The sequence below is a fragment of the Grus americana genome, chromosome 3 (assembly GCF_028858705.1).
Source record: "Grus americana isolate bGruAme1 chromosome 3, bGruAme1.mat, whole genome shotgun sequence".
In the NCBI taxonomy this organism is placed as follows: domain Eukaryota; kingdom Metazoa; phylum Chordata; class Aves; order Gruiformes; family Gruidae; genus Grus; species Grus americana.
The window spans coordinates 8462828-8490204 of record NC_072854.1 but is presented as its reverse complement, the minus strand read 5'-3'; the positions used below and the strand labels follow the sequence as shown (position 1 = coordinate 8490204).

The 27377-nt window shown below is 42.0% G+C and overlaps 1 protein-coding gene across 5 annotated transcripts in view; it reads left to right on the top strand.

Moving 5' to 3' along the window:
* Window positions 1-27377, top strand: part of KLHL29 (kelch like family member 29) — a 409152-nt gene that overhangs the window by 322539 nt on the left and 59236 nt on the right. For all 5 annotated transcript variants that reach the window (XM_054822071.1, XM_054822074.1, XM_054822072.1 and 2 more), the window contains one exon: window positions 14286-14424. In XM_054822071.1, the coding sequence (XP_054678046.1) occupies window positions 14286-14424 (139 nt within the window). The remainder of the gene's footprint in view (window positions 1-14285; window positions 14425-27377) is intronic.

Sequence of the window (27377 nt, the reverse complement as noted above, 5' to 3'; positions counted from 1 at the left end):
CCTAGATTATATTCTAGTTTAAGCCCAAGAAACAAATCAGGGGGAATACTAATGTGATTTTCACTAAGTCCAGTGTACCAGACATCGCCTACGTAAGCGCATTTCTGATTTTCATTGCTGGACAGACAAATCAATTCCCATCAAAGGTCTTCTATCTAAATTAGATCCCATTATTTTCAGTTTTCCTAAAGCAGTAGCATGTCCCCTCTCCAGAACTGCACGGTTTCAACAATGTCTTTCAAAGATACCTGTCAGCCCTCGACATTTCTTACATTTTCCTATCTTTAATGCTCAGATTCAAAACTGGAAACAGTTAATGTTTTACTCTGTATATGGCTTTTCAGAACAGTGCAAGTGGCTTTACGGACCCCTGTCATCCTGCAAACTACCATTGGGGAGCTATTGGTCTAGATATTTCGGTCATTAGCAAGAGAAGCTGCTAGTATCTTAAATTAAAATAGATCTTTGATTTCCCGCGAAGACCTCTAGAAAAGAAATTTACTTCAATTCTTTCGTAAAACTTTACAACTTTGTCTTCCCAGCGCACGCTGGAGCCCTGGTGAGGCTGTCATTTGAACTGAAGCTGTATCGCAGCCTCTTTTGTTCTCTCCTCGCCTTAGATGCCTGCTTGCTGCCTGCTGGCTTGCAGGAGCGAGCGGGATGACTTGTGGTGACAGCTGTAAAGTTGCGGATGGGAGCAGAGAGAGGAAAAAAGCCCTTGTTCAGTTAGGAGGGGTTTTATATCTCTCTGTTTCCATAACTACACAGAAGGAGAAAAACATGCTTCTTTCATGCTTGTCTAGATTCAAAATTGCCTGTTGTCATCCTTTCATAGGTTCAGCACCTTTGCGGGTTGGTCTTAGTAGCCTTTTTGGATTATGAAATGATTGTGAAATTAGTATATTGCCTTCACAGTTGAAATTTTTACTTAATCAGCGTGTTTTCTGAGTTGTCCCTTTGTTTTCATTTGTATTTGAAATGTTTTAGCCAAGTCTTATCAACCATCTTCATTATGTGAAAGCCATTCAGCTCTCAAAATAGTCTTTATAAGCTTGCTTAATTCTTAGGAGAGCCCATAAATTTTAATACTCATTAAATAAATCTCTGTCCTTTAATCTCAACAGACTTCTTAAAAGTATCCTTTTTTTTATTCCAAGTTTGGTAAGGCAGCTACTCAAATGCTTCCTGGTAACTTGTTCCTCTATGAATATAAACAACATTTACAGTTCAATGGTTTCTTACATTATCGGCCAGTCACAGCTCATATTGTCTTGCCATACGGTGCAAACTCACTGTTCATGCAACACAGATGCTAGGAAGTGATTTTGCTAGGATTTATACAAAAATACTTAATATTTATTAACAACGATACCTTCCAAAAGGTTTGTTTAAAAATCGAGATTTAAAAATCAAGGTTTACCCTATTAAGGAGAAACATGAGTTAGGCAGAAGTGAGGAGTACATTTTACAAAACATTTCCTAAACAGCTACAACACTTTTAGACTTTGAAAACTTTACAGTGCTTATAAAAGAAGAAAAAACATAAATTATGAAGTCTTTCACATCTTTTGGACAGGTAGAATCTAGAGATTTGAAAATGTTGTAAGTAGGGAGATGTTCAGAGGAAATCTGACACAAATTACGGCTTTTTTAACATATGATACCATGTTCCTAAAGCTCGCGAGGCACAAGAAATAGCTTATTTATCTTTTTTTTCCAAACCTGTAGTCACTTATGATTCTTAGGCAAGTTAACAGCCTTGTATTTAACTATTATAATTACTTCTGTAATCGTGAGTGGAGATGAGTGCAGCCACTGACACATGCTGAAGCTATAGAGAAGGGAACCACGTGTTGTTGAAGCAGAGTTGTTGGGGTGCAGACCACCCCCAGGGAGGGCCTCGAGTTAACTGGCAGTGTTTTCATTTTTTTATTTTGCAATATTTGATTAGACCTGTCTGTTCTGATAGTGTAATGAGTCACGGAGACTCATTGTGGAGGCACAGTCTGTCTGTACCAAAAGACCAGTTCTCTCTCATCTGAGATGTCCACTGGACCAAGAGATGCTGTCACATGCATTTAAGCCAGTGTGTAACATATGCCCGGTACTAAGCATAGGCCTAAATACTTAGATTTAGTACTTTATTATTTATAGATGATGTATAATATCTTCTAAAAGGGTGAGATTTCAATGCCAAAGATTCGAATTGGGTTTATTTGCTTTCATTAGGCATCGTACACTGCAGTACATGAATGCTAAAAAATAGCTGTGTTACAACTGGTCAGCGAAGATGGATTTATTTCAAAGAATCATGTTGATTACACTTACATACATTTTAAGAAACAGCTAAGTCCTGCCCCTGTTGAAACTGGGCAGCACTGCCTTTGTTTACAGTGGGCAGAGGAACCCCCTCATTTGCTAATTAATGTATGTTAAGTGCTTTGAAGTCTTTGATTGCCAGGTGTTACACCTTACAGTTTTGTTGTTTGGGTTTTTTACTCTAATACATGCAATTTGTGTTGGATTGCTGATTTATTTTCAGAAACCTGTCTTTTCTTATTTTCTTATTTTGGAAAGCAAGCATTTTGCTTGCTGGCTGCACGTATGCACACGCGTGTGACTGACTGCTGTTAATACACAATTCGCAGCTTTTGTTCTTTCACCACCAAAACTGGTCAGCGTTTGACTATTTCTGACATGTCAGGCAGCCTGTTGATTACACTATCGGTTTCACAGATGGGTGCTTCTTGTTCAAAGCCTTCAAAACTAGGAAACGTTTAGCTAATGCCTTGCACTACATAAAGAGATCAAAAAGGTCTAAAAGCTATCTGCTAGTCTTCTGCTACAAGCAATTAGGATAATACTGAATCCATCCCAGATCACGTAGTAATAAATATTTTAGCCTTCCCTTAAGTGTGTATTGATATTCAGGGCTGCCTGCTGGTAAATAAAACAATCAGAACTAAATTTCTCTTTGAATCTGAGCTATTCTGTGTTTCCAGCACTCACAGATTATTTTTTTTTTTCTCTTTCTGCCTGTCTCTCTCTCTCATTTTCTCTCCAGAGAAAATTATTGTCTGCCTGGAAATCAAGTTACAGTGCTAACTGAAATAGTGGCATGTTATATATGGAACAGGGGGCCAGGCTGGCAATTTGCTGGGATCCCCTGGGGTTTGTTTGCCTTGGCCAACACAGAACAGGCTGCAGCCAACTTTATATTTAGTCAGGGGTGAATCCTGGAGGGGGAAAAAAAAAAAGGCAGATCCTGATATAAGCAGCTGCACCTTTATCACAACATCTCAGTGGGTATTTTTATGCTGGATCCTTTGGTCTCGCTGCTTGTCCTTGCATGGATCGCAGCCGGTGCTGGAAAACTAAAGAGATCAAATTGTCACCGTATTTTTTCTCATTCTTTCTGTGCATCCATATATGTAATGTAAATGCAGTTCATTTTCAAAGCCAGTCACATAGGCTCACTGTGCATTTGTAACCCCGTATGATTATAAATTAGCAGGCGTGGATACCATAGAAGACTTTATCTTATACAAAGCAGCAAAGGCATTCTAGCCCCCAAATTCCCCTTTTTCATATTTTTATGCATAACTATGATACCAGAATCTCTCAAAAGCTGCATTTAAAGTATATTTTCTAGAAATTAGGATTGTAGTTCCTCTCTGAATATAGTAGGAAAATATGTTGAAATAGTTCTACAGCTTAATATAGGGAAATATCAACTCTGTAATGTGTGAAGGCATCCTTGAGGTACCTACTAATGTCAGTTCTAGTGATAATAACCTGAAAATTAGTTTCAAAACATGATACGTGACTTCCCTGAGTTTTTAATATATTTAGAAAGGCTCCGTTTACACATTGAGTTGTAGTTGTCTTCATAAAATCATAGAATGGTTTGGGTTGGAAGGGACCTCAAAGATCATCTAGTTCCAACCCCCCTGCCATGGGCAGGGACACCCTCCACTAGACCAGGGTGCCCAAAGCCCCATCCAACCTGGCCTTGAACACTTCCAGGGAGGGGGCATCCACAGTTTCGCTGGGCAACCTGGTCCAGGGTCTCACCACCGTCATCATAAAAAATTTCTTCCTAATATCTAATCTAAATCTACCCTCTTTTAGTTTAAAGCCATTCCCCCTTGTCCTGTCACTCCATGCCCTTGTAAACAGTCCCTCTCCAGCTTTCCTGTAGGCCCCTTTAGGTACTAGAAGGCTGCTAGAAGGTCTCCCCAGAGCCTTCTCTTCTCCAGGCTCAGCAACCCCAACTCTCTCAGCCTGTTTTCATAGGAGAGGTGCTCCAGCCCTCTGATCATCTTTGTGGCCTCCTCTGGACTCACTCCAACAGCTCCATGTCTTTCTTGTACTGGGGACCCCAGAGCTGGATGCAGTACTGCGGGTGGGGGTCTCATGAGAGCAGAGTAGAGGGGGAGAATCACCTCCCTCGACCTGCTGGTCATGCCTCTTTTGATGCAACCCAGGACACGGTTGGCTTTCTGGGCTGCAGGCGCACACTGCCAGCTCATGTTGAGCTTCTTGTCCACCAACACCCCCAAGTCCTTCCCCTCAGGGCTGCTCTCAATCCATTCTCTGCCCAGCCTGTAGGTGTGCTTGGGATTTTGCCGACCCGTGTGCAAGACTTTGCACTTGGCCTTGTTGAACTTCATGCAGTTTGCACGGGCCCACCTCTCCAGCCTGTCAAGGTCCCTCTGGATGGCATCCCTTCCTTCCAGCATGTTGACTGCACCACACAGCTTTGAGTTGTTGGCAAACTTGCTGAGGATGCACTCGATCCCACTGTCCACGTTGCTGACAAAGATGTTGAACAGTGCCAGTCCCAATACCGACCCCTGAAGAACACCACTCGTCACTGGTCTCCACTTGGACATCGAGCCATGAACCACAACTTTTTGAGTGTGACCATCCAACCAATTCCTTATCCACAGAGTGGTCCATCCATCAAATCCACATCTTTCCAATTTAGAGACAAGGATGTCATGCGGGACAGTGTCAATGCTTTGCGCAAGTCCACGTAAATGACGTCAGCTGCTCTTCCTTTATTCACCAACGCTGTAACCCTGTCGTAGAAGGCCACCAAATTTGTCAGGCACTATTTGCCCTTAGTGAAGCCATGTTGGCTGTCACTTATCACCTTATTTTCCATGTGCCTGAGCATAGTCTCCATGAGGATCTGCTCCATGATCTTGCCAGGCAGAGAGGTGAGACTGAGCGCCTTGTAGTTCCCTGGGTCTTCCTTTTTTCCCTTCTTAAAAATGGGGGTTATGTTTCCCCTTTTCCAGTTAGTGGAAACTTAGCTGGACTGCCACAACTTTTCAAACATGATGGATAGTGGCTTAGCAACTTCATCTGCCAGTTCCCTCAGAACCCACAGATGCATCTTGACAGGTCCCATGGACTTGTGCACCTCCAGGTTCCTTAGATAGTCTCAAACCTGAACTTCTCCTATAGTGGGCAGTTTTACGTTCTCCCAGTCCCTGCTTTTGCCTTCTGCGACTTGGGCAGTGTGGCTCGAGCACTTGCCAGTGAAGACTGAGACAAAAAGTTGTTGAGTACCTCAGCCTTCTCCATATTGCAGGTAATCATGTCTCCCATTTCCTTCCAGAGGGCGCCCACATTTTCCCTAGTATCCTCCTTGTTGGTAAGTTTCCCAGCCCCTCCTTGTTGGTGAGTACAAGGTCCAGCATGGCACCTCTCCTCATTGGCTCCTCTATCACTTGGAGAAGTGCATCAATGCATTCCAGGAACTTCCTGGATTGCTTCTGCCCTGCTGTGTTCTCCCTCCAGCAGATATTGGGGTGATTGAAGTCCCCCATGAGGACCAAGGCTTGTGAATGTGAGGCTGCTCCTATCTGTCTATAGAGGGCCTCATCTGCTTGGTCGTCTTGGTTGGGTGGCCTGTAGCAGACCTCCACTATAGTGTCACTTGTGCCTGCCCTCCCTTCAATCCTGACCCATAAACTCTCAGTCAGCTCCTCATCCATCCCCAGGCAGAGCTCCATGCACTCCAGCTGGTCACTGACATAGAGGGCAACACCCCCCTCCTCATCTCTCCTGCCTGTCCTTCCTAAAGAGCCTGTATCCTTCCATTCCACTGCTCCAGTCACAGGAGCCATCCCACCACATCTCCATGATACCAATAAGATCTCAGCCCTGCAGGCGTACACACGTATCCAACTCCTCTTGTTTGTTCCCCATGCTACGTGCGTTTACATAGAGGCATTTAAGTTGGGCCCCCCGATGAAGCTGAGTTACTGGCTGGAATTCCTTTGTGCTGCACTTCAGGTGTTTCCTGTTGACCTGTGATCCTTCTCCCGGCTCTGGGCATCTACTGCTGCCACTGGCATCAAACTGGTAGGAGTGGGATGGATTGAGGTTCCCCTCCCCCAGCAACCGTAATTTAGAGCCCTCTTCACCACCTTGGGAAGCCTATGACTGAAGAAGCTCTTCCTCTTTCTGATAGATGGACCCCATCTGTCAGACCTCAGTAGACCAGGTTTCTCAAAGTGAGTCCCATGGTCTAAGTAGTCAAACCCCTGTCTGCAGCACCAGTCCTGTAACCATTTGTTGACTCCCAGATTCAATTGGCCTTTTCAAACCCCTTCCCTTTGACTGGGAGGATTGATGAAAACACCACCTGCGCTCCAAAGTCCCATACCAGGGCCCTGTAATGCTTCTTGATGGTCCTCAGACTACTGCTGGCTGTATCACTGGTGCCCATGTGAAACGGCAGCAGATAATATTCAGTGGACTATATGAAGCTTGGTAGTCTCTCGGTGACATCCCTGATCCAAGCCCCCAATAAGCAGCACAGCTTTCTAGAGAGTGCATCAGGTTTGCAGACGGTGCCTCCGTACCTCTCAGAAGAGAGTCGCCTACCACTATCACCCGTCGCCTTTTCTTAGTTGCTCTGGTTGTCATACGGGGAGCAGACCGGGCTGCCTTACCCAGCTCCAGCACCTCTCTTGGTGTGGCAGGTCTTTCCTCTTCAGTCTGCAGAGTGGTGAAGTGGTTCTGCAAGGGCATCTCGGGTTTTGGGGGAAGTCTCTTCCTCCTGCTGGTCCTTGCCGTTGCAAACTTCCATTCTCTGCATTATTGGCCCCCCTCTCTTCTGCGTGTGCCAGCTGGGGGAGTTTTTGGCTGTTTGGCTGTGGGCTGTGGGTCCACTGCAGATTGCGCTTGGAACCAGCTATCTCACTCCTTCTCAGCCTCCCTGATGTTACACAGCCTTGTCCACCTCTTGCAGCTCAGCCTCCTGCTGCAGGAGGTCCTCCACCTGGGCACACCTTCTGCAGGCAGGTCTGCCACCTGTCCCTGCCCCAGGAGAAAAGTCTGGGCACGTCCTGCAGCCTGAGGTCTGCACTGCAGCCTCTCCTTTCAGCAGCTCCGTCCGGGTGGAGGCATCAGCCACCGCTGGACTTAGAGGGTGCAGATCCCCCAGCTGGAGCTGCACCCCCTGTGCACTGAGATCTGCCGCTCCGCTGCAGGCCACGCCGGCTCTGGAGCAGCTCCCCTCAGCGACTGACTCCTCCCTCAAATGGGTAATCACCACAGTTGACTTTGTTGACCCTTTCCCATCATTATAAGGTGAGAATAATTTGTGTATGTGAACAATGAAAAATTATTTAGTGCAATGGGGCATCTCATTGCCAACAATCCTTTGAGCAGAATTACTGTGTACAGCCCCATACGTGTTTTTCGGTATGGGATTTAAAAATACTTTTCCACTCTCCAGCTTCTGTTACTGTTTTCTTTAGCAGCACAGGTGTATTAACAGTGTCAGCAAGACTAAGATCTAGACAGGTTGCTCTGCACTACGACGTCCTACTGCCTTAGCTGTATCGCACCTTGCATTTCACATTGCTGTGCTGACAAAACCCAGCAGAAGATGACTCTCGTTGCCTTTTGTTCAGAGGTTGATGTAGCTGTGCCAGCAGTGATACCTCTCCATCAGCGTATGCTCCATCTTCACTAGGGAGTGTCGCTGGGTAGCAGAGACTCTGAAGGGCACAGCCTCGCTGAGTCTGTGCTTTGGGGCTGTAGTGCTCCTGTAGTCAGTATTGAGCTTTTCTCAGTTCCTTTTATCTGGCTGAAGGGCTTATGAAAGCAAAATGTTCAGGAGATGGCCACAAGCAGTTGAGCATTTTCAGATGGCTTTGGTGCAGTCTAGTGTCCTGTGGAAACTCCATAATCAGTACAGACTGGGAGAGGAGGGCTGGATACAGCAGTATCACACAGACAGTATTTTGCACCTCCATCCCAAACCATTAGCAGCCTTGGCACTTCACAGTACAAAGTGAGAGTGTTTCACCATTTATCTGCCTCCCCTATCTCACCGTTATCAGTGAGATAGGTGAGATCAGTGAGATCTCACCATTATCGGTGAGATCCTCATATGGGTGAGTCCCATTTTGTTACTCCCCCTTCTCCTTCTGCTCTTCATGAAGTTCAACTGGAATTGAGATCCAAAAGGAAAAAGTGAAAGTATTTATCTGCAAGAGATTAATTCTCACCTTCTGTGTGAAAAAAAAAAAAAATCATCTGGTCTCAACTAATTATCTAATCTCCCTTGGTAATCCCTGGGGAGAGACACCCATGGTAGCTGGGTGTCTCACCATGACTGAGCATGCAGAAGGGGCTGGGTTGTGCCTGAGACATGTTTCTGTCTCTATTTGACTGCAGAGGCAGTCCAGACAACTGGACATATAATTTTTAGGGTCCAGGAAGGAAACTGAAGATCACAGGATAGCATCTGAGATGTCCTCATCTGTTAATGATTCCCACAAGGCTTCGCTCATTCCCCTTTTTCTCTATTACTATTTCCTTTCAGACCAAAAGAGAACAAGGGACCTATTTCTTGTCCTCCATAGCTGATGATGTATTTGTCAACTGGGAAATAAGTAATCATGGGAGACCCTAAGAGATGATGTTCAGTGGTAGTTGATTTGCAGTGTCAAGATGCCCCAGGGGAGTGGAAAACAGCCTCAGCCACTGGAACGCCAAGTGTGTCTGCATTATGTCATCAGATTGGCCCAATGAGGCAACCAGGCATTTAGCTGTTGTCTCTCTATGCAGCTACTTCAAGCTACATATCAGCAATGCGAGGGTAGATGGAGCAGTTGGTAGTGGCATTCTCTGGGCTTTGGGGTTTTCTGTGTGTTTGTGGGCATTGTGGTGAGGAGAGACTTCTCAAAATTGGCGAAAAATCATGAGTTCTTGTGTGGTTCAATAGGGCGGGTTCACCGTGGTACACACTTTCCTGTCACTTGTAACTCCTATTCGACTGCTACGTCTTTTGCTTCACAATTTAATTTCTATCCACTCTACCACTGTCTATCAAAATGAGCAAGTGTGGGCAGTGCTGGCACTTAATGGTTAAAATGTTTGTTTTACAAAAGTAGAGCATAACCTTGGGAATTAATCTCCTTATTTATTAAGGCAAGAAAGTAATTGGATTTTCCTTTTCTTGGCTTCCCCACATTTTCTGTCCCAGTCAAGAAAAGCATGAGACTGTCTGGGCAAGCGCTGGTCTCTTGCATGTTCTTCACAAGAATAATTAGTGATGTTTCATCAATTACCCTTTGCAGTTTTATAATAGGTTAGTTTTTCCAAGCAAATTTTAAAAAGCGCTGTTTGTGAAAAGTGTTCTTTCATATTTCACAGCTCATTATATTTTAGCTCTTACTGACCCCTTTTAAAGCCTTATCTGCTAGAATTTAAGTAAAGAGCTCTTCATTAAAAGTGGAAAGAAACTGAGAGCTTCCATTATGCCACAGGAATGTGCATTAGAGAGGATCTTTGGCTGGGCATCCAGTCTTCACAGAGCTTGAAATACAGAATAAATAAACTTGGGGAGTAAGTTCCTTGTTCATTTTTATTTCTGATCATAAGTCATTTACAAAAAGATTCACTATACAATTTCCGTTCTCTTTACTTGATCTACACAGTTACATAGCTGTTCTTGGTCCTACATTTGATCCAAGGCTTATGGGCTCTTCAGTTTAATTTGTAATTTGTCCATTAATTAAGAGGGAGAAAATGTAGTGTGATGGGTGAAGCTGGGGACCAGAAATCAAAGCTGCTGAGTTCTTCCTGGCTCTGTTCCTGACCTGAGGAAAGTCGCTTACACCTTCTGGCCCATATTGTCTCTGGGACTCTCAATATAATTATGTTTAAATGCCCCCAAGCAATGATACGAAGGCTGATAATGGCAAGATAGAAAGCGCTTCCCTTCGTAAGCTCCGTAGAGATGTTCAGTTGCGGGTTTCAGGTCAAGTCCCCTTTAGGTTCAACCACTACGTGGCTCATGTAATTATGGAAGAACACGGGGCTGTCTATTGTGTACTTCTTTATGAAGGAAACATTCAACCAGTCTTTGAGAATGATTTAGTATTGGTAATGATGAGGAAGACAGAAAGGAGTGGCTTGGTTTCCGCATTCCCAAACCGTGTGTGCACCTGGGGAAGAAGGAAAATCCTTTGCACTATGGATGCGAGAGCATTTGCTGTGATTCACTGAGGACAGGGAACATCAGTGCTCACCCTGCTGAAACCTTGCACCTTAACTGTCCTTGCACTTCATTTTTACCTGGATCTCTTTAAAAAAAAAAAGCAAATGAGAAAAAAAGCAAACAAAGAAAAAACCCTCTGTAAGAACAAAGAGACCAGAGGAATAATAACCACTAGGAAATTCCCAGCACATCCCTTTCTGAAGGTTTCAGGAAATTCCATTTGTTGGAGGAAACACTGAAAATTAGGAGGAGCCCAAAAAAGGGACTAGCAGGAGACAGCTGAGATAATTTTTCACTGCCAGGACTGCACTGTGTTGTCTCTCCTTTTACAACTCATCGGCAGGCATTATTACCTGGTGAAAAAATTTGTTTTGCAACTCATCCTGAGTCCTCATAAATCATTAATGCCTGGCTAAGCACAGTGTGAGCATTACAAATACTCAGAGAATGAGGGCCCATTCTGATATAACCTTGTGTCCAATACTAATGCCTGCTAGTTATTTAGTAATACAAAGGGCCTCTGTGAGGAAGATCGATGAATCAATGCAGTCTCCTGACTTTCTTCTCCTCTCCACCTGCCTCTTCTCTTTCTAGTTCAGAAACTGAGCTACAAAAAAATACAGGACTGTTCGTAGTTATCTCTCTGTGGAGGACAGTGCAAGTTGGAGGACAAGGAGGGAAATACAGCCTCCCAATGGCTATAGGAAAAAGAGGAGCTTCAGTTTCTGATTAGGACTTCTTCCAATTTCTGGGTTTTTATGAGCCAGATTGTACCACTGCTCCAGACCTGTGTTTTCTGGTTTGCATCCATTAATGAATGCATACAGTATAAAGCACACTGAAGTGTGTAAAGAGCATAGATAGAAACTGTGCCCAGGAACTGCAGGACTGGATGTAATTAAAGGGTGCTCAGTAAAGTCCAAATAATCAGCTCATTACTTGGGGGAGCCATTTGGGGACTTAGCTGCTCAAACCAGCTCTCACAATACTGGAGACAGCACAGAGAGCACAGCATCCGTCACTGCAGTGGCTGAACTTTGTCTTGCTATTTGGCAATCTCGGCCATAATCATGGATGGTCGCTACTATCCTGCTTACCCCGAGCCCACCTCCAAACCCCCCCCAGCCCATTCAGAGTGCAACTAAGCTCTGCTTCCTCTCCTCTCCTCTCCTCTCCTCTCCTCTCCTCTCCTTGAGACCAGGATCCATCCATGCAGTTGCTATTTATACAGGTGTGCTCACTGAATGCTAAGAATAATTGATCATGAGCTTTAAAAGGAGGAAATGGAATGAGGTGAGATGGAGATTGACCCTTGTGTAAGTGTAGTCTTAAACTTGTATGACTTAGTCTTGGTTGGAGCCCTTGTCTTGAAAGGCTTATGCAAGGAAGATTGCAGAGCAACAGAGAAAAGGATCTTGAATAGGAATGTAGCAAAAGTGCAAATGTGGATGGAGGACAGTAGTTGAGCAAATTTGAAAAGGGGGATGACAGAAAACAAAAGCGAAATTAAGTAGGGGATAAGAGAGTATCGGAAAGTTTAGAGGGAAAAGTAACTGTCTTTAAGGCATGAAATGATAGAAAATTGGTCAGGAGGAAAATGTAGTTGATGTAAGTGAAAGTGCGAAAATGGACCAAGACAGATAAAAAAGTCATTCATATATGAAAAGGAACAGAAAAATACTTCCTCCACAAGTGCCTCCAAAAATATGCAACTAAGAAGGCACTTTGTGCTACTCCTGTGAAGCCAAAGACTTAGTCACTTTAACCCTGAATCAGGTAAAACACCCCTTGTGTCCAAAGCATCCTTGGTCTTTAAGCAAGGCCTGAAGGTTCATGGTCAAGTCAGGCTTTAGGCACCGCACCGCCAGCAAAAGCCTGAAACTTTCCTGCGGAAGAGTGAACATTCGGATTCCATTTAGGTTTTGCTCAAAATGTATCATTGTACTTTAGCTCAGACGAATTAGTTAAAAATAGTCCCTGCTATAGCACCCACAGGACAGAGTGGTTTATTTTCCCCTATTATAGATCTGACACAAGCCTGCTGTTATTTCTGTGCCCTCTCTAATGATCTGCTTGCTCTCTGGAGAGCACTGACCCATTTCAGCACAGAATAATTAGCCTTTCAGACACTACTGTGTTTCCATTAAATAGACATAAATGTGCAAGGTGACATTTATTTACTTAGGCCTGAAAAATGTGCACCACAGATGTTGGAGCTTGGGAGAACTTGAATTTCTCTTCATGCAGCAGTTGTATATTTGCATGCTTTCATGTTATTTAACCACGAGTGCTTTGCTGAAATGATTCCTGTTGGGTTTCACTGAGGAAGCAGGAGAAGATAAAGATTATTTGGGTCTTCATTTCACCATAAGGCCCTTTGGCGATGCTTTGGCAGCCCAGTGCCCAGCCCAGCAGTGGCTTTACACGCAGCTGTGGATACACTCTCTTCGGGTCCCTTTTACTTTGTGTAGGGAGGGACTCCATGTAAGGAACTGTTGATTTACAGATCTGTCTGAAGAGGAATGTGTTCAGGGTGTTACACTGAGAAAATGAGAACCTTGACCTATTGCAAACATAAAATAAAACCAAAATCCTTTAGTATTTAAAATCAGCTCTTTTATCATCTTGATCACTGGCTTCTGAACCGCCAGACTATTGCCCAGGTGAAAAGTATATTATTCATCTTGATAGCCACTTTGGTCTGCAAAGTTGGAGGGAAGTCTTACCCTTAGAAGTCCAGCCAGCATATAAAACGTGTAGGTTGTTTAGTAGTTCACATCCACACATGAAGATGTGGCATGCTATTATTTCATTCTGTTAGTACCAATAGGCTTTATAAAAGGAGGCATCACGCAAGGTAGGTGCTTTATTGCAGGATGGAAACACTTTCATAGGTTATTTTAATCATTACGATTCTTTCATGATGTGTGAAAGTTGATTGTTGCTGTAAATGAAGCCATTGAAGGCTAAAAAATAAAAATGCTGTGATGGTAAAAATCCTTGGAGTGCAAAAAATGGGAATTGCTATAAAAGGCAGTAATTTATTCTCTGCGTGAGATTATTTTTTATCATAAGGATGCTTTTAAGCTAATTCTGAAACATATACAATTGCAGTCTATATAGCTGAGGTATATTGCAAGATGCATTGATAATTTGGCTAATTTTTATGCACTGTAATTTATATATTATTTAGAAGTACTATTTTATTCTGTTAACTGAGAGGCTTAACACATTTTTTACTATGTTAAGGATAAGTTATTTTTGCAGGTTTTGTGGTTTTATTATTTTGACCCATATCCAGTTCATATTGCATCATAATACCATATTTTTACTAGTATTATTCTCGTATGTTCAATACTTATTTGCATTTGGATAGAAATTCATTAGCTCTTGTTTTTTATTATAACAAATTATTTTAACTTTTCTGTGATAATGCATTCTCTGTGTTTCTGATTTGCTGATGCTGAAATATTTTGTTTTAGTTTTAACCCTTCCAAATTTAGGATTGTTTTTTCTTTTTTTTTCTGTGTATTTCAGTTGTTTAGACCTACTGGTTCCTGCTTTTTCTTTTTCTTTTTTTTAATATGTTATGTTTGTAACTTCTGACTGTCTGTGTTGAGCCAATCTTACCGACAAAAATATCAGTTGTTTCCTGTTTCTCTACTTCTTTACAAAAAAATTAAAAGTAAAAAGTAAAAATAAAAAACTCTTAATGGGAACCCTGGCACTGTCTGTCTTCTCTGTTCTGCAGAAATGTTGAAGGAGTTGAACCAGCAACGCAGAGCGAAAGAGTTTACAGACCTGAAAATTATTGTTGAAGGCAAAGAGTTTGAAGTCCACCAAAATGTTCTAGCTTCCTGCAGCTTGTATTTCAAGGACCTGATTAAAAGGTTTGCCTTCCTTCCAGCTGTGATCTGCTCTGTTCTTTTGTAGGGCGCATTTGTGTCGCTTTTTTTTCCTCCCCTCTCTTGCAGGTTTATGAAGATTGAATCTCCTGTCACAGAGCCAGTAGCCATTCTTTCCACCTCCTCTGAATGTATTTCCAAACTGAGACTCAGACCCATTTGTTACACATCCGACTCGTACAGTGTAATTATTTCTGATCAGTAGAGGCCGGTTTTGGCCGAAGAAAGTGTTCCACCACTGAGAGATCTAAGTTTTAAACTCAACTGCTAATGGTGATTCAGACCACAACTAAGAACTATTGCTGTCGATGTTTTCAAGGGACTCTGTCACATGCGACAAAAGTCTGTCCTTCGGGCTACAATAAGCCATCAGCATTCTGGTGAACGATGCTGAGACGTCGTGCTAATAAAGCATTTTGAGTCTCGTAGTCCCTTCACCCTGAAATCTTTGTTACATGCTTTTGTGTGGCTTTTATGGACAAAGGGATTGATTTTTTTTTTTTTGTTACTTGGGGACTTTTTAAAAGAAAAAAGACAACTGATGAATTTCTCTAGAAACGATTGGAAATAAGATGATTTTCTGGTCAAAATATAGCTCAGTCTGCATGTTAGACTAAGGGTAGTTTTTCCCTACAAACACTCTAGCTTAGGGTAGGTACAATATGTACATTTTCTAAACATCATGTCTCCGCCTTCACATTTTCCCCCCTCTGTTTCTAGCTGATTGATTCTAAACAGTGCATGATAATCTTTTTTTTCCATTACATTGATTTTTCAATTTGTATGCTTCATATACTCGCATAGGAATAAATTGGTACTCTCGTATTATTAGTAAGTTAGAGTAGCAAGTAGGGAGAAAAAAACCATGAGGATAACTTTCATTTTTCTCTCAATCATCAGCAAATTAATGCAGCTGCTGATTTTGCCTTGCAGTATTTTCCTGAGCAGACTGAGCCTGGACTGTGCTAAAAAATGGGATTAAAGAACATTTTGCTTGCTTCAAATCCTGTATTTAAATTTTGCCAACTAACACAATAGTGACTGTATTTTATTTCAGGATGGCATATTGGCTGGTATCTCCTTTCAGTGTATTATGTCCTTTTGCACAAAGCTGGTTTTATAATTATGGATATATATTACATTTCTATGATATAACTGTGCTGACTGCCTTATCAATTATTCATAAAAAATATGTTGGCCTAGGAAGCATGTCTTTTCCCCTCTGTAAATCTAATGATTGCTAGCTGTAGCTATGCCAGATCTCTCCTGTCCTTTCTCTTCTGTCTGCTCATTATTATTTAATTGTTAAGGCTACAGTATATGCTTTTTAGGGTGACAAGGAGCAGAGTCTGTAGGGAAAGAAAATCTTAGAATCAACTTACAGAAATCAAATAACTGACTGGCCAAAGACTGTCATTTGGATTTTGCTGCGAAGACATCTGCTTGTGTGCAGAAGTCACCAGGCAGCATCTATTTCTAGAACACATTGAGGAATGTTGCTGCTTTATTATTTAATTATCAAATGGAGATATACTTTAGACTGAACACTGCTCTAATATGAACTCATTTAAAACAAAACCAAAAAAGCCCCTTTTTAAATGCTCTGAAAAAAGACTATGAAAGCAAAACCCCAGATTACAGCATTTACTGTCTTTCAGCTGCTCACATAAGGCTCACATGCATTACAAGAAAAAAATAGTGAAAGGTTTAGCCCATTTGCCAACCTCACCACTTTTTTGCCTTCTTTCACATCATCAGCAGCAATATATATTCCAGAGGTCGATTTGTGTCCACAATCAGGTCTCTCCATCCCAGTTGTCTTCCATATATAACCTCAGTTGCACACATGTAACCTTGATGAAGGCTAATGGAGTTGCACAGGTGTATCCAAGGCAAAAATACCTTTATTACTGATGATGATGCTTGAATAGAGGAAAAGCCAGCTTGGTGTCTAGTTGAGTTTGCAAAACTGTCAGGTGAGAAAAATAAATATTCACCTATAAACTGAGCAAATGTGTCTTTGTGAGACAATAAACTCAGGACTATGGGACTATTTCTAAAGACTTGCTTTTTAGAGAATGCTTGCAGTGGAAAGCCTAGTCCTTTTAGAAACCCATGAAGTCAATGAAAGTCAAGGACTCAAGTTGCAAGAGGTACTCAGTATTTTGTAGGATCATGCCGTTAATAATACAGAATCATTGTAGTTCACAGGAGCAGTATGTTTATAAATATAATACGTCTAGAATCCTCTCCTGATATTTGTTAGCAGCTCTTTTGAGATAGCACTTAAAGCTTTATGTGATTTATAATGCACGCTTTGTGTTATTATAGAAATCCAAACAAGAAATGGCAGGTTTTTCTTAAAGAATAAGAGATCTCTTTATATTAAATATACTATAAAGGCCATTTCAGTCAGTGCATGCTAGGGTTAACCTCTAATGCCATTCCAACCAAAGTCACCAATGGGTCACCAGAAACGTCAATGAGAAGTTGATCTATTCATGAAGGTGCTATGTGCATCCATATAAACATGCAGAAAAAAGAATACCTTTCACAGTATTTACTTTGGCTGTTCTTTGCCACAGACTAGTTATTGTTAACCTCATGTTCTGCCATTGATTCCACTGTGTGTTGGAGTTGCTATCTGATGGTAGAATAGCAAGTAGCGTCACAAGACAATAAAAGGGAAATGCTCATAAACAAATAAGATTAATTATTTCCTCCTCAAAACCCAAAATCTAGAAAAAAAGCGTAATAGAACTAGAGTTATTGCCCATCTTGAGGAAGGCTATTTGATGAGAATTAGTCATAGCAGGGAAAAAAATACATTATTTGTATTGCATTGTAATGAAAAGATGATAACCAGGTTTGATTGACCAAAACAATTCTAAAGTTATTTATTATTTATGAAACAAATTTGTTAATGAGAGTGCACTTTGAAACCCCCTTAGTTTCTCAGGAAGTGGATAATCCTGCAATGTGCTGAGCATTCTGGTCCTCATCCAGAAAAGTTCTTTATCTTCTAAATATATGAGCGTAGCCCTTTTGAGGTTGGGTTAGTCCAGTCCTGAGCCTAAGCTCAGCACCGTACCAAGCACTGTGCTCTTGGAAATGGGTTAACCAGTCCCAGTCAGGAGCTGTGCAGCACTCAAGCCTAAGCCAGGACTTGACGTTCATCTTCCTCCCAACAGTAGCTGACCATAAAAAACACTCTTAGTCCTTTCCTGTGCAAAATCATCTGAAAAGGATTAGGTGTATTAGGAACAGCGGGTGTGAAATGTTCCTGACATCTGTTCAACTTCGCTGTGCCCATGAAGGGAGGGAAGAGAAGTGCAGAGGAGGGGTGGAGATATGTGAAGATGGGTGCATGCAATAACCTTAGGGGCTGTGGGGCTATTGCTAACAACCTCAGAAACAATTTTACACAATATTAAACATATTTGGAGAGTGTGAGGTTTTCTTAAGTTCTCTTCATAAAATCCCCTTTAAAGTATATTCTTTTTTCTGGTGAATATTTGAGCCTGCTTATGACAGGTATGGGGTTGACTGCTCAGCCTTACTGCTTGCTCCTTCAGGCATACAGCATATTATCGAGGAGCTGATGTACTTTATCTGTGCTTAGGGAAATGATACCGTTAGTCAGCTTCTTCAAACTGTGACCCATACAAGATTACTGCAGTATAGGACTTCAGGAGAAAATGGATGATAAATAGCAGCTGGAATAGGGTTCTGTCCTCTAAATGCCATCCATCACACCACAGTTGCTTCCAGTCTGCTTGGCTTTGGCCTCTAATTCGCATCTATATTTTAGGTACTTAAGAAATCATCCTTCCCAAAGCAAGGGCTAAATTTGTGGTACAGGCAATAAAAAGAAGCACCCTGAAGGCTTCCAGAAGGAATCTTGTCTCCTAATTCAGGTGCCTATGTGCAGGCAGGTAGCAGATCCCTCTGGAGCAAGGAGAGATTCTTACCTCTTGCTGTTAGTCAACCAACCTTTAAGCCCAAGGTTGACATCTAAGGCAGGTTTAGTCTAACCTTGCCTTCTAGCCTGCTGCAATAGTCTATAGAGAGGGAGACAGACTTCTCCACGAGGCAAGTCCTTTCACCATAAAATAGGTGTCTAAGCTAAGAGATGAAGGAGGAGGCCATCCCACTGTACTGTTAATAAAGAGAGCGCTGAGGTCATTTGCTTAGCCTGTAAAGTTAAGATGGGTTTTACAGTGCTTCCTTCAGGGGTCCAGCCTAAGCTGCTTACCTAGGGATCCTCTGCAGTCGTGAGGGAAGACAGGAATGTCTGTAGGGCAATTCATCCCACCTTATGATAAACAGCATGAATTGCCTTCTGGAAGTGCTCAGTCTTCATTGCCCACAGAGAAAGGCTAGTCACCATGTTTTGATTAGACACCTGCATTGTAGCTGGCTAAAAGTACAAGTGATTCCTTCCAGAAACTAGTATTTGAACATCACATACATATGCTTATATATGTACACAGAAAGAAAGAAGTAGATCAGGATCCATCAAAACCCCCTGTATCTAAAATGCCCCTCTTGCAGAGGACAGATTTTCTTAGTTAATCCAATCTTGTAGCTACAGCTCCTTGGTTTGGGCGAGGAGAGAAATGAGTTCTGTGTCTTTGTATCTGCCCTAGAAGAAATGGTGGGAGACGTGTGCGTTCTGGAAGGAAGAAAGGAATGGAAAATCCCATGAAGAGGCATCATTTTTTTCCAGCTGCATTTAGGATAGACAAATACAGCTGCTGGATAAATGGAATGTCTGATATTTTTCTGTAACAAAGAGAGTTTCATCGGAACATTTTAATTTGCTGCTTTCTTCTTCTTAATCTAACCTAAAGTGCTGGAATCTCTACCACATACGTCATTAATAATAGGAAGCACTTGACATAAAAGTCTCTTCTTGGCCAAAATGCTGGCTTTTATAAGCAGACTTTAGTTTTATTTCTCTGTGGTCAGTTACTAAAGATACACAGATCCTGTCTTACAAGCTTTATCTTTTCAAGATTTGATTTTAACCATGCTTCCTAATCTTGAAGTCATCTTGGCTGCCTAATTCCACTAGCACAGAGCAGTAAGTCAGATACACAAAGAGATTCAGTCACAAGAAACAGGCATTTTTGATGCAATGTAATCTGGCAATGCTATGCTCATCCTCCTTTTCCTAAGAAGCAGAGCCAGTGACTTCATGGCCAAATTGCTTTTCCACGATACCTTGCCTCTTTTTGCAAGTGGTCAGACTTTTTTTTTTTTTTCCTTAAAAAAGGGTTGTATTTACTTTCTGAGGGCTTGAAGGCAGGGTGGGAGTGTGGGAGAAGTAAAGCATTTAGGTTGAGAGGACCAAATTCCTTTTGCTTTACACCTACGCTGAAGACAGAGATGTCATTCTGCATTTTACACCATTGTGTGGAAAGGCAGCATTTGGATGCAAGACAGAGAAACCTGCCGCTATCCATCTGAAACAGTCTGACAAAACTGCAAAAGCATTTAGGTGTCTGGAAAACAGACTGTCTGGTTTGTGTTTACGTTGTAAAAAGCCCAAAATGAGAAATAGCAGATGAAAGAAAAGTCTACTCTTAGTGACCCCTTCGTGTTTTCCTGCTTATTAATAACCTTGCTTTTAACTCTGGGAGAGGAGCAGGCAGCATTTCTATATCTGCATGCTTCAGCTCCGTTGTAGAACAGAATGAGTGTGGAAACAAATTATAACATTTCTTTGAAAACACAGAAATAGGGAGTTAAAAATACGATGTTTGTTTCAGGTGCCAGGAGGTGTATATTGTGCCTGTACAGACGGCGCCAGTGGTTTCTCTTAAACCATTTAAAGGAATCTATGAGAATGGGAGGTTGCATGGGAGTGTAAAATATTCTTCACCCTTTACTACCAGGGTGCAGGTGTAAGTTACGCTATCGACAACATTTTTCTCTTAAACGAGGAACTGATGATTGCTGTGTGTCGGGCGCAAAATCCTGGCATGGGAAACAGCTTCCTGCTTTCAGTGGCCCCTTTCCGTGGGGGCTTCGCTTGCTGTGCCTGGCCGAGCAGCCACGCTCCCGCCCGCCTGTCGGAGCTGCCTGCTGCGTTTCAAATTTTGCAGCTGCCAGGCCTTGGAAAACATGTTTTCATCAAGCAAAAATGTACGGTCTTCTACATAAATGAACTGCAGCTTACAAATAGTCAGTGGTGTTGCTGGGCTGCCAGGCTAAGGAACTGCCACAAAACCCATAGCAGACATCGGCAACCCGGCTATTTCCAACCTGGTGAGCGTGGCCACGGATGAAGAGGGTGCATGGCTTGGGCTGGATGCTGGCTCTGAAATGAGGGACAAATCGCTGTGCCCTGCTCTGAAGAGAAGCCGTGGCGAGGAGGAGAGAAGGGCTCCTTTTCAAGCCTCGAGGTGCAGTGCAGAAATTAAGCTTCTGCCTCATAATGGCTGCAGCTTGCAGAGGCATCAAGCAGAATCACTTAACCTCTCGCTCCTCTCCCTCATTGACAGCATCTCTATTTACTGTAGTTTTGGCTTCTCGCTCACATAATTTCTAGACACAACTACAAATCCTGTGAATCTTGTCCAAGGAATGACAGACTAATCACCTCTCTTGCTCTGGCTAGACCTATCTGCAAGCCATGCAGCTGTCATACAACCACTCATAAGATGCCGGTGTGGGTGACCTACCTGTATTTACTTACATCTCGCAGCCCTGTCTAGGCTTGACTGCGTTGAAATTTAGGGGTGAAGGGGAACAGTTATATAACAAGGTGCAGTTCAAGCTAAATAGATCAAAGACAACGAAAAAATTTCCACGGCGTAGAAACTGAGGCCATGTTCTTGAAAGCTGTCATTTTTGGGCCACTTCCAAAAGCAAGCCTTGCCCTAAAACGAGGGTAATCAAACCTCATTCTCCAGTGTTCTCGCAGGTAGCTCCAGGGATCGGCAGTTCACTTCCTTTCATTTAAATCATCAAAGATTAGCCACTGCTGGATTGGGATAATGAATTTGAATTAATATGACCAGGTTATGATCATATCAGATCACAATCCTCTCTTTTTTGCTTGCCTAGTGCTAATCTTTGGTGACTGAAGTACTCCAAGCAGTTCTGCGGCGTGGTGTGGGCAGGGATTGATGGGGTGAGAAGAGCTACCTGCCCTTTCCCACATACACTGTGGCCATAGGTGATGCGATATATTATCTTTCATTGACGTCCAGAGCACGGGCTGGCTCTACGTATACCATAGAAAAGCAGTAGCAACACCCTTCAGCTGAGTGAGAAAGAACCAGTGCCTGACAAAATTAATTCTAATTACTGAAATGCTGATTGGGATCTTTGGGCACTACCATAATCATAGTAGTAGTAATAAATAATAATTGTGGTTATCATTATTTTATCATTGTTTTCCCTCTAGACATTGCAATGATGAGAAAGCGTTGGATAGACTTACCTAGATAATTACTTGTATAAATTTCTCCACATTCCTAAGAAACAGATTTATTGGCTGCATAATGCCAGCTCTCTGCTAAGCTGATTTTTGATGGTATAATAAATATCATTAAAACAAATCAGATAGGAGTTGGTTAAGGGGGTGAGCTTTAAGTTTGATGAGAATAAATTTTTTATTCTGTCATTTTATTTTTAATCTTTCTTCCCATATAATCCACCAAAACCCGCTTGCATCTTTTATTTACTTTTAACAAATAATAGCTCTCACCCCGGGCTATTTTGCCACATATTTGCTGAATTAGGCTGCCGGAGATACTTGCAAGCAAGTTAGATCCCATGCTGTTAATAAGTTGGCCCAGTTTTTTTACTTCTCCACTAGTACCTTGTGAGATTCAGTCCCTAGCAAAAGTCTGGGTCACAAAATGCTGTTCTTCCAAGGGCACTCGCGACTCTCTTCTTCATTCACTTGCTAGTCATTCAAGCCAGCATCTTCAAACTCGTCATCTTCTTTCTTAAATCTCAGCAGGGAGGCAGATTTGTGCCTCCGACTGTGATCTCCGACACTATAGCGTTACAGGCTGCCGTTGATCCCGCGCCTTTAGAAACAGTCTTGACCAAGCAATTAGATTGTGTTCCGTCGGTGAACAGCATTAAGGGTATATAGGAGATGTGGCTCTTTTGTTTTATTTTATTTTATTCTGGCCGTGTTGTCCATGAACAAAAGCATTTGCTGTTAATCCCGTTGCTCGTCTGGGTTTGTAATGATAATTTCTGTGATGGTGAATTAGCAGGAGCTGCTAGTGCATTCCTGAGCGCACAGCCATTAATTTTCCTGATTTTCTTCTGATAGAGCAGGTGCAAACTGGCAGCGTTTGACCCTAATAAGTTACACTAGTCTTGCCAAATTTTGTTTGCCTGGAACAAGGAACGTTATTTGTATCAACATCCTGGTAAAAAATGAGCAAATGGATTTGTTGGTCAGGTAAATTTTCATGACAAATTTGCAAGCCTGTGTTTAAACAATGTAATTTATTTAATCTTGTGATTTTACTAGTTCTTTATCATAATCATACAATAGCACCATTGCAGTATATGTTTTCATCTCTCATGAGGCAGATGGATAGTGGCTGAGGCTCAAAGATAATATTTATCTACAAGATAGTATAACGAAGGCAGAGATTTGCAAGTTAATACATTTTGAGCTGATAAAATAATTCCAAAGGAGAAGCTATGCTAGGGTATAATTTATTTTTTTTTAAATCCTATTTAATAGAACATTCAGTGCCTTATGACATACATATTGCAATGATGTTGCTCTATAAATGTCCCTTCCTGTCATCATTTACATGATTGATTACCTTGCAGCTGCATAAACTTGAATAACTCGGTAAATAACCTGTTACCTCAGTGTGCACATGCATCTTGGTGCGTGTGTCGTGGAAATGTATGTTGGTATGTTTGGGAATCTATGCTTTTATATCTCATGAGCATGTAATTATGATAAATCAAGCTCTTCCGTATGAAATACGACTTTCCATGTGGAGTGCTGTGTCTGTTCTGTTCATAGCTGAAGGTTGGCTATAATGTAACGAAGTTTCTTTGTTGCTTCACCCAAGATAAATAGACATGTGGGTTTTGAACCATTAATAACTCTGAAGATGATGAAACGTCAAATAGTGGACAGTTAAGATGCAGCAACGTTGCACTCTCTTCTTTGCCTGGAGTTTCAATGCTTTAAGGATTATGTTCCGCAGTAAACAAGATGTTCAGTCTAAATTGTATAGACTTGAACAGGAGTTTTTAATGAGCACATAGCTAACAGACTCCCAAGCCTCATGAGAAGCTGCCTATCCCAGTCTGGAGTCCTTTCTTTGGTAATCAAAATAATTTGACAGAGATAAAAAGAAGTAGCTTCTCTTCATTTAAGTGCTTCATCTTACAGAAAAATCTTGGATTTCCTGTTTTCTGGCGACCAAAATACTGTCCAGGGAACAAAGCAATTTAGTTTGATTTTTTTTTTTTTTTTCTTTTTTGGTCCTATCTATCTGGTAGCAAATATGTTGCTCTAGTGGAATGGGAACACAATTAATGTAGGATAAACATTTATGTTCCTAATTATGAAAGCTAGCCAGCAAGATCAGCTTGTCGAGCTGATGGGGCAGATCCTGGGAGGGTGTGAGGTGAAGAGGCCGGCAGGCAGCTGGCCAGTGGGACAGGCCATTGCGTTGGTCTGTGCAGGGAGGGACCAACGCCAAAATACGGGCTTCAGATGCCTCAGTCCAGGGTGGAGCTGGAGCTCCTGCCTGCCTGCCGACAGTCCCGTAGCCTCCCAATAACTCAAAGATGTGATTTTAGCGGAGGATATTCCAATTCCTGCATTGTGTGAGATCCTAAGCAATAGATAGTCAAAGATACCAAATATATTTCATTACACTATCAGAATGAGGCTGTTTCCTATTTCTTAAAAATAAATTCTGAGTGTAATATGAACAAAATTGAGGCTATATTATAGAGCTGGCTCTTTGCCATTGTCTCCTGTTGGGAGAAGCAGGTAATGGTGGTATGCTCTCTGTTCACAAGCAGAAGTGATGGACCTTGGAGAGGCAGAAAGAAAAAGACACACACCGAGTCCCGCACACCTGGGGAAGGTGCACAAATGATAATTCTGAATGTGTCTTTATTTAAAAAGAGAAGGAATTATTCCAGTGCCCTTTTGGAGCACAAAGCTTAAATATACGTCATACCTTTGAGTCTACGGCACAGTGAGTCATATGGCTTCGAATGTAAATAGGTGTCACAAACTCTGTCAGTCCTCCTGTTCCCAACCAGGCAGCCTGGGAGAAAGCTGAACCAACTGTTCCTAGGCAGTAATGTACATTTACATGAAATGTTTCACATTTTTCATGTTTATTCCGTGCAGATGGCTCCATTTTGAACATCCAGAAGTTGTTTTGACTTTCTGACTATAGCTTGTAAACAGAGAGTTGGCTGGCATCTATACCGGGTATAGGTAGCTTTTCGTATTTGATATAAAATTGAGTGAGCCTGTAGCCAAACCATTAGTCAGTCAAAATAACGTTGCAAGCCGGTTAAAGGCAGCATATCCGAACCATGAGGGAAGTCTGAATTAGCGGCGGTAGCCTTGTCCATAGATTGACAAATTGATGTGCTAGCGGTGTTTCACTTACGCAGCTACGTTAGCCAGACTCCAAACGCGGCTTTGCAAATCAAGGCATCTCACTATTAAATGTTTTGAACTGAATCACACGGAAGTTCTGTTACGTGAACGTGTTGATACGAATAATGCAGGGAAAATGCATAGATATACATATATTTATAACTCAAGATGCAGAAAACTTGATTGCATCTCTATTAAGCATGAAAACACTAGTGCTGATTCTTGTCTGTGTGTATTACATGTATGGAAATGATTTTCAAGGACAAATGAATACCAAAACTGTAAAATTCTCTACTTTTTCTTTTGTCAGATCCACTCCTAATCTTGCAGATGAGGTTTTAGGGTTATTTTTCCTGCTAGCAGTATTTAAATGCTTTAGCTCTTTTCTATATATTACTTAACAGAAAGGGACACCAATTTTGATTTGTTATTTGAGAGTCTAGTCGAGCCATCTTTTGCTTTAAAAGGTTCCCTGTGCCTTTGTCTTCTCTAGTTTAAGTAATTAAGTTGAAGGATAAGTAGCCAGAGTATGTTCAAAGCCCTTGGCTTTATTTTGTTAGACCTAATTATTCCAGATGATACAAAATATTTTTCAGTAACTCCCCCTTACCCGTTCAGAGTGTATCTGTGCTTCCTGCTTATCTGCGGGTTCAGTTCTGCTTGCACGTTGCTCAGGTCTATCACCTTGCCGGAGAAATACATGATTTGTAAATCTGAAAGAATTCCCTGACAGCTACCGTAAAATTAAGCTGTTAAAGAGCTCTCGGAGCTTGTTTAAATGTAGACCTAAACAAACCACTTTGCTGTTTAGCTCAAGATAAATCTTTTAAAAGTCCTGTTCTAAATCACTTCCTAATTTTAATGAGTTTATATATCAGCCTTTGCCAGATTTTTACTGTAGCTATTCTCCAAGATTACAGCCATGATAAAGTAAGGACTAAAATTGTTTATTATATATTATTCTTCAGAAGCAAAACTTTTTCCCCCAGAGGCTGTTGGGAGAGCTATTGATTTTCTGCCACAATGTGAAATGTGTGACCTTTATAATATGAGCAATGATTACAAGGCCAATAAAATGACATCATTCTGTTTAAACTTTCGAGTTCGCAGGGCAAATAGCAAAATGCGCCACATTTAATGATGTCCACGGACGATAAGTGTACATTGCCTGGCTTCAAGTGAGAGTGAAACACAAAGCAGGCAGGCTCTCCATCCTGAAAATGCCCCGTGTTTGTGCCAGGAGTGGGGGAACAGGAGTGAATGCACCAGGTAGAGCTGTATCTTTTCACAGCTCATACAGCAAGGAGTCAGTGCTTTTCTGAGAGCAGACTTTACTAAATGTTTGCGTCTACCAATGCCACTGATAAAACTCCTCCTGATGTGACACAGGATGAGCTATCTGCGCTGCAGCTGTATACGTTCGTACAGATTTTCCCCAGTCCACTGCGTATGCATTTACAGGGCTAAATTCTATTCTCGTAATACATCTTTAGCCACTTCATTGCAGTTCCTCTAGATTAGCTGAAAGAAAGGTCCGTCCCAAATAGATGTAGTATAACTGCACAGAGCATATTGATGTTCTAATACGGGTGAAAACAAGGAACACAGAAAGCTTTAGTCAGGCTTGGTGAGGGATGCCACAGCCAGATTCACTGAAATCGTTTCGAGAAGCAATCTATGGAATTTCCTGCTTCAGTCACATCAGTCTGTTTCCCCACGTTATTTTCTTCTCTTCCTTCAAAAACTCATTTTTGATCCATTAGGACCTGCTTCAACCAATTCCCTGTCCATTCTCCAGCCCGTACCGAGCCAGACCCCCAGCATGGGAACGCGGTAGCTGTCATTTCCCTTTGCAGGCTGAACCAAGCCCGTGCTCAGTATTTGGTCCAGCTAAACGTGGAGCCAAAGTGCTCGTTGCTTAGAAGGAGCAAGCCAAGCAGCACAACATATTCAAGGCATCGCAGGGGAAGGAATAGGGATAATTTTCTTTCCCATTTCTGGCTCATTGTGTAATATCAATAATATCTGTAGCTTTGTATTGTACTTGCCGTAAGCGGCTCTAGTGATTGATTAAACACCTTAGCTTTTCTTTGGCGTTTAATCAATTGCAGCAGCAGTTTATTGCTTGGTGTATTACAAAGTAAAAGAGATTATTACTTAATTATTCTGAAAAATAGCAGCTTGCAGTTGTTGCTAACATGCGTATGTGTCTACGCTGACATTGGTGTCACGTCGTCCTTTCCTTTGTGCCTCCTGGTCTCTGTGCCGGGTGAGAGCATGCGATTCCCGATGGGTCACGCGCAGTCAT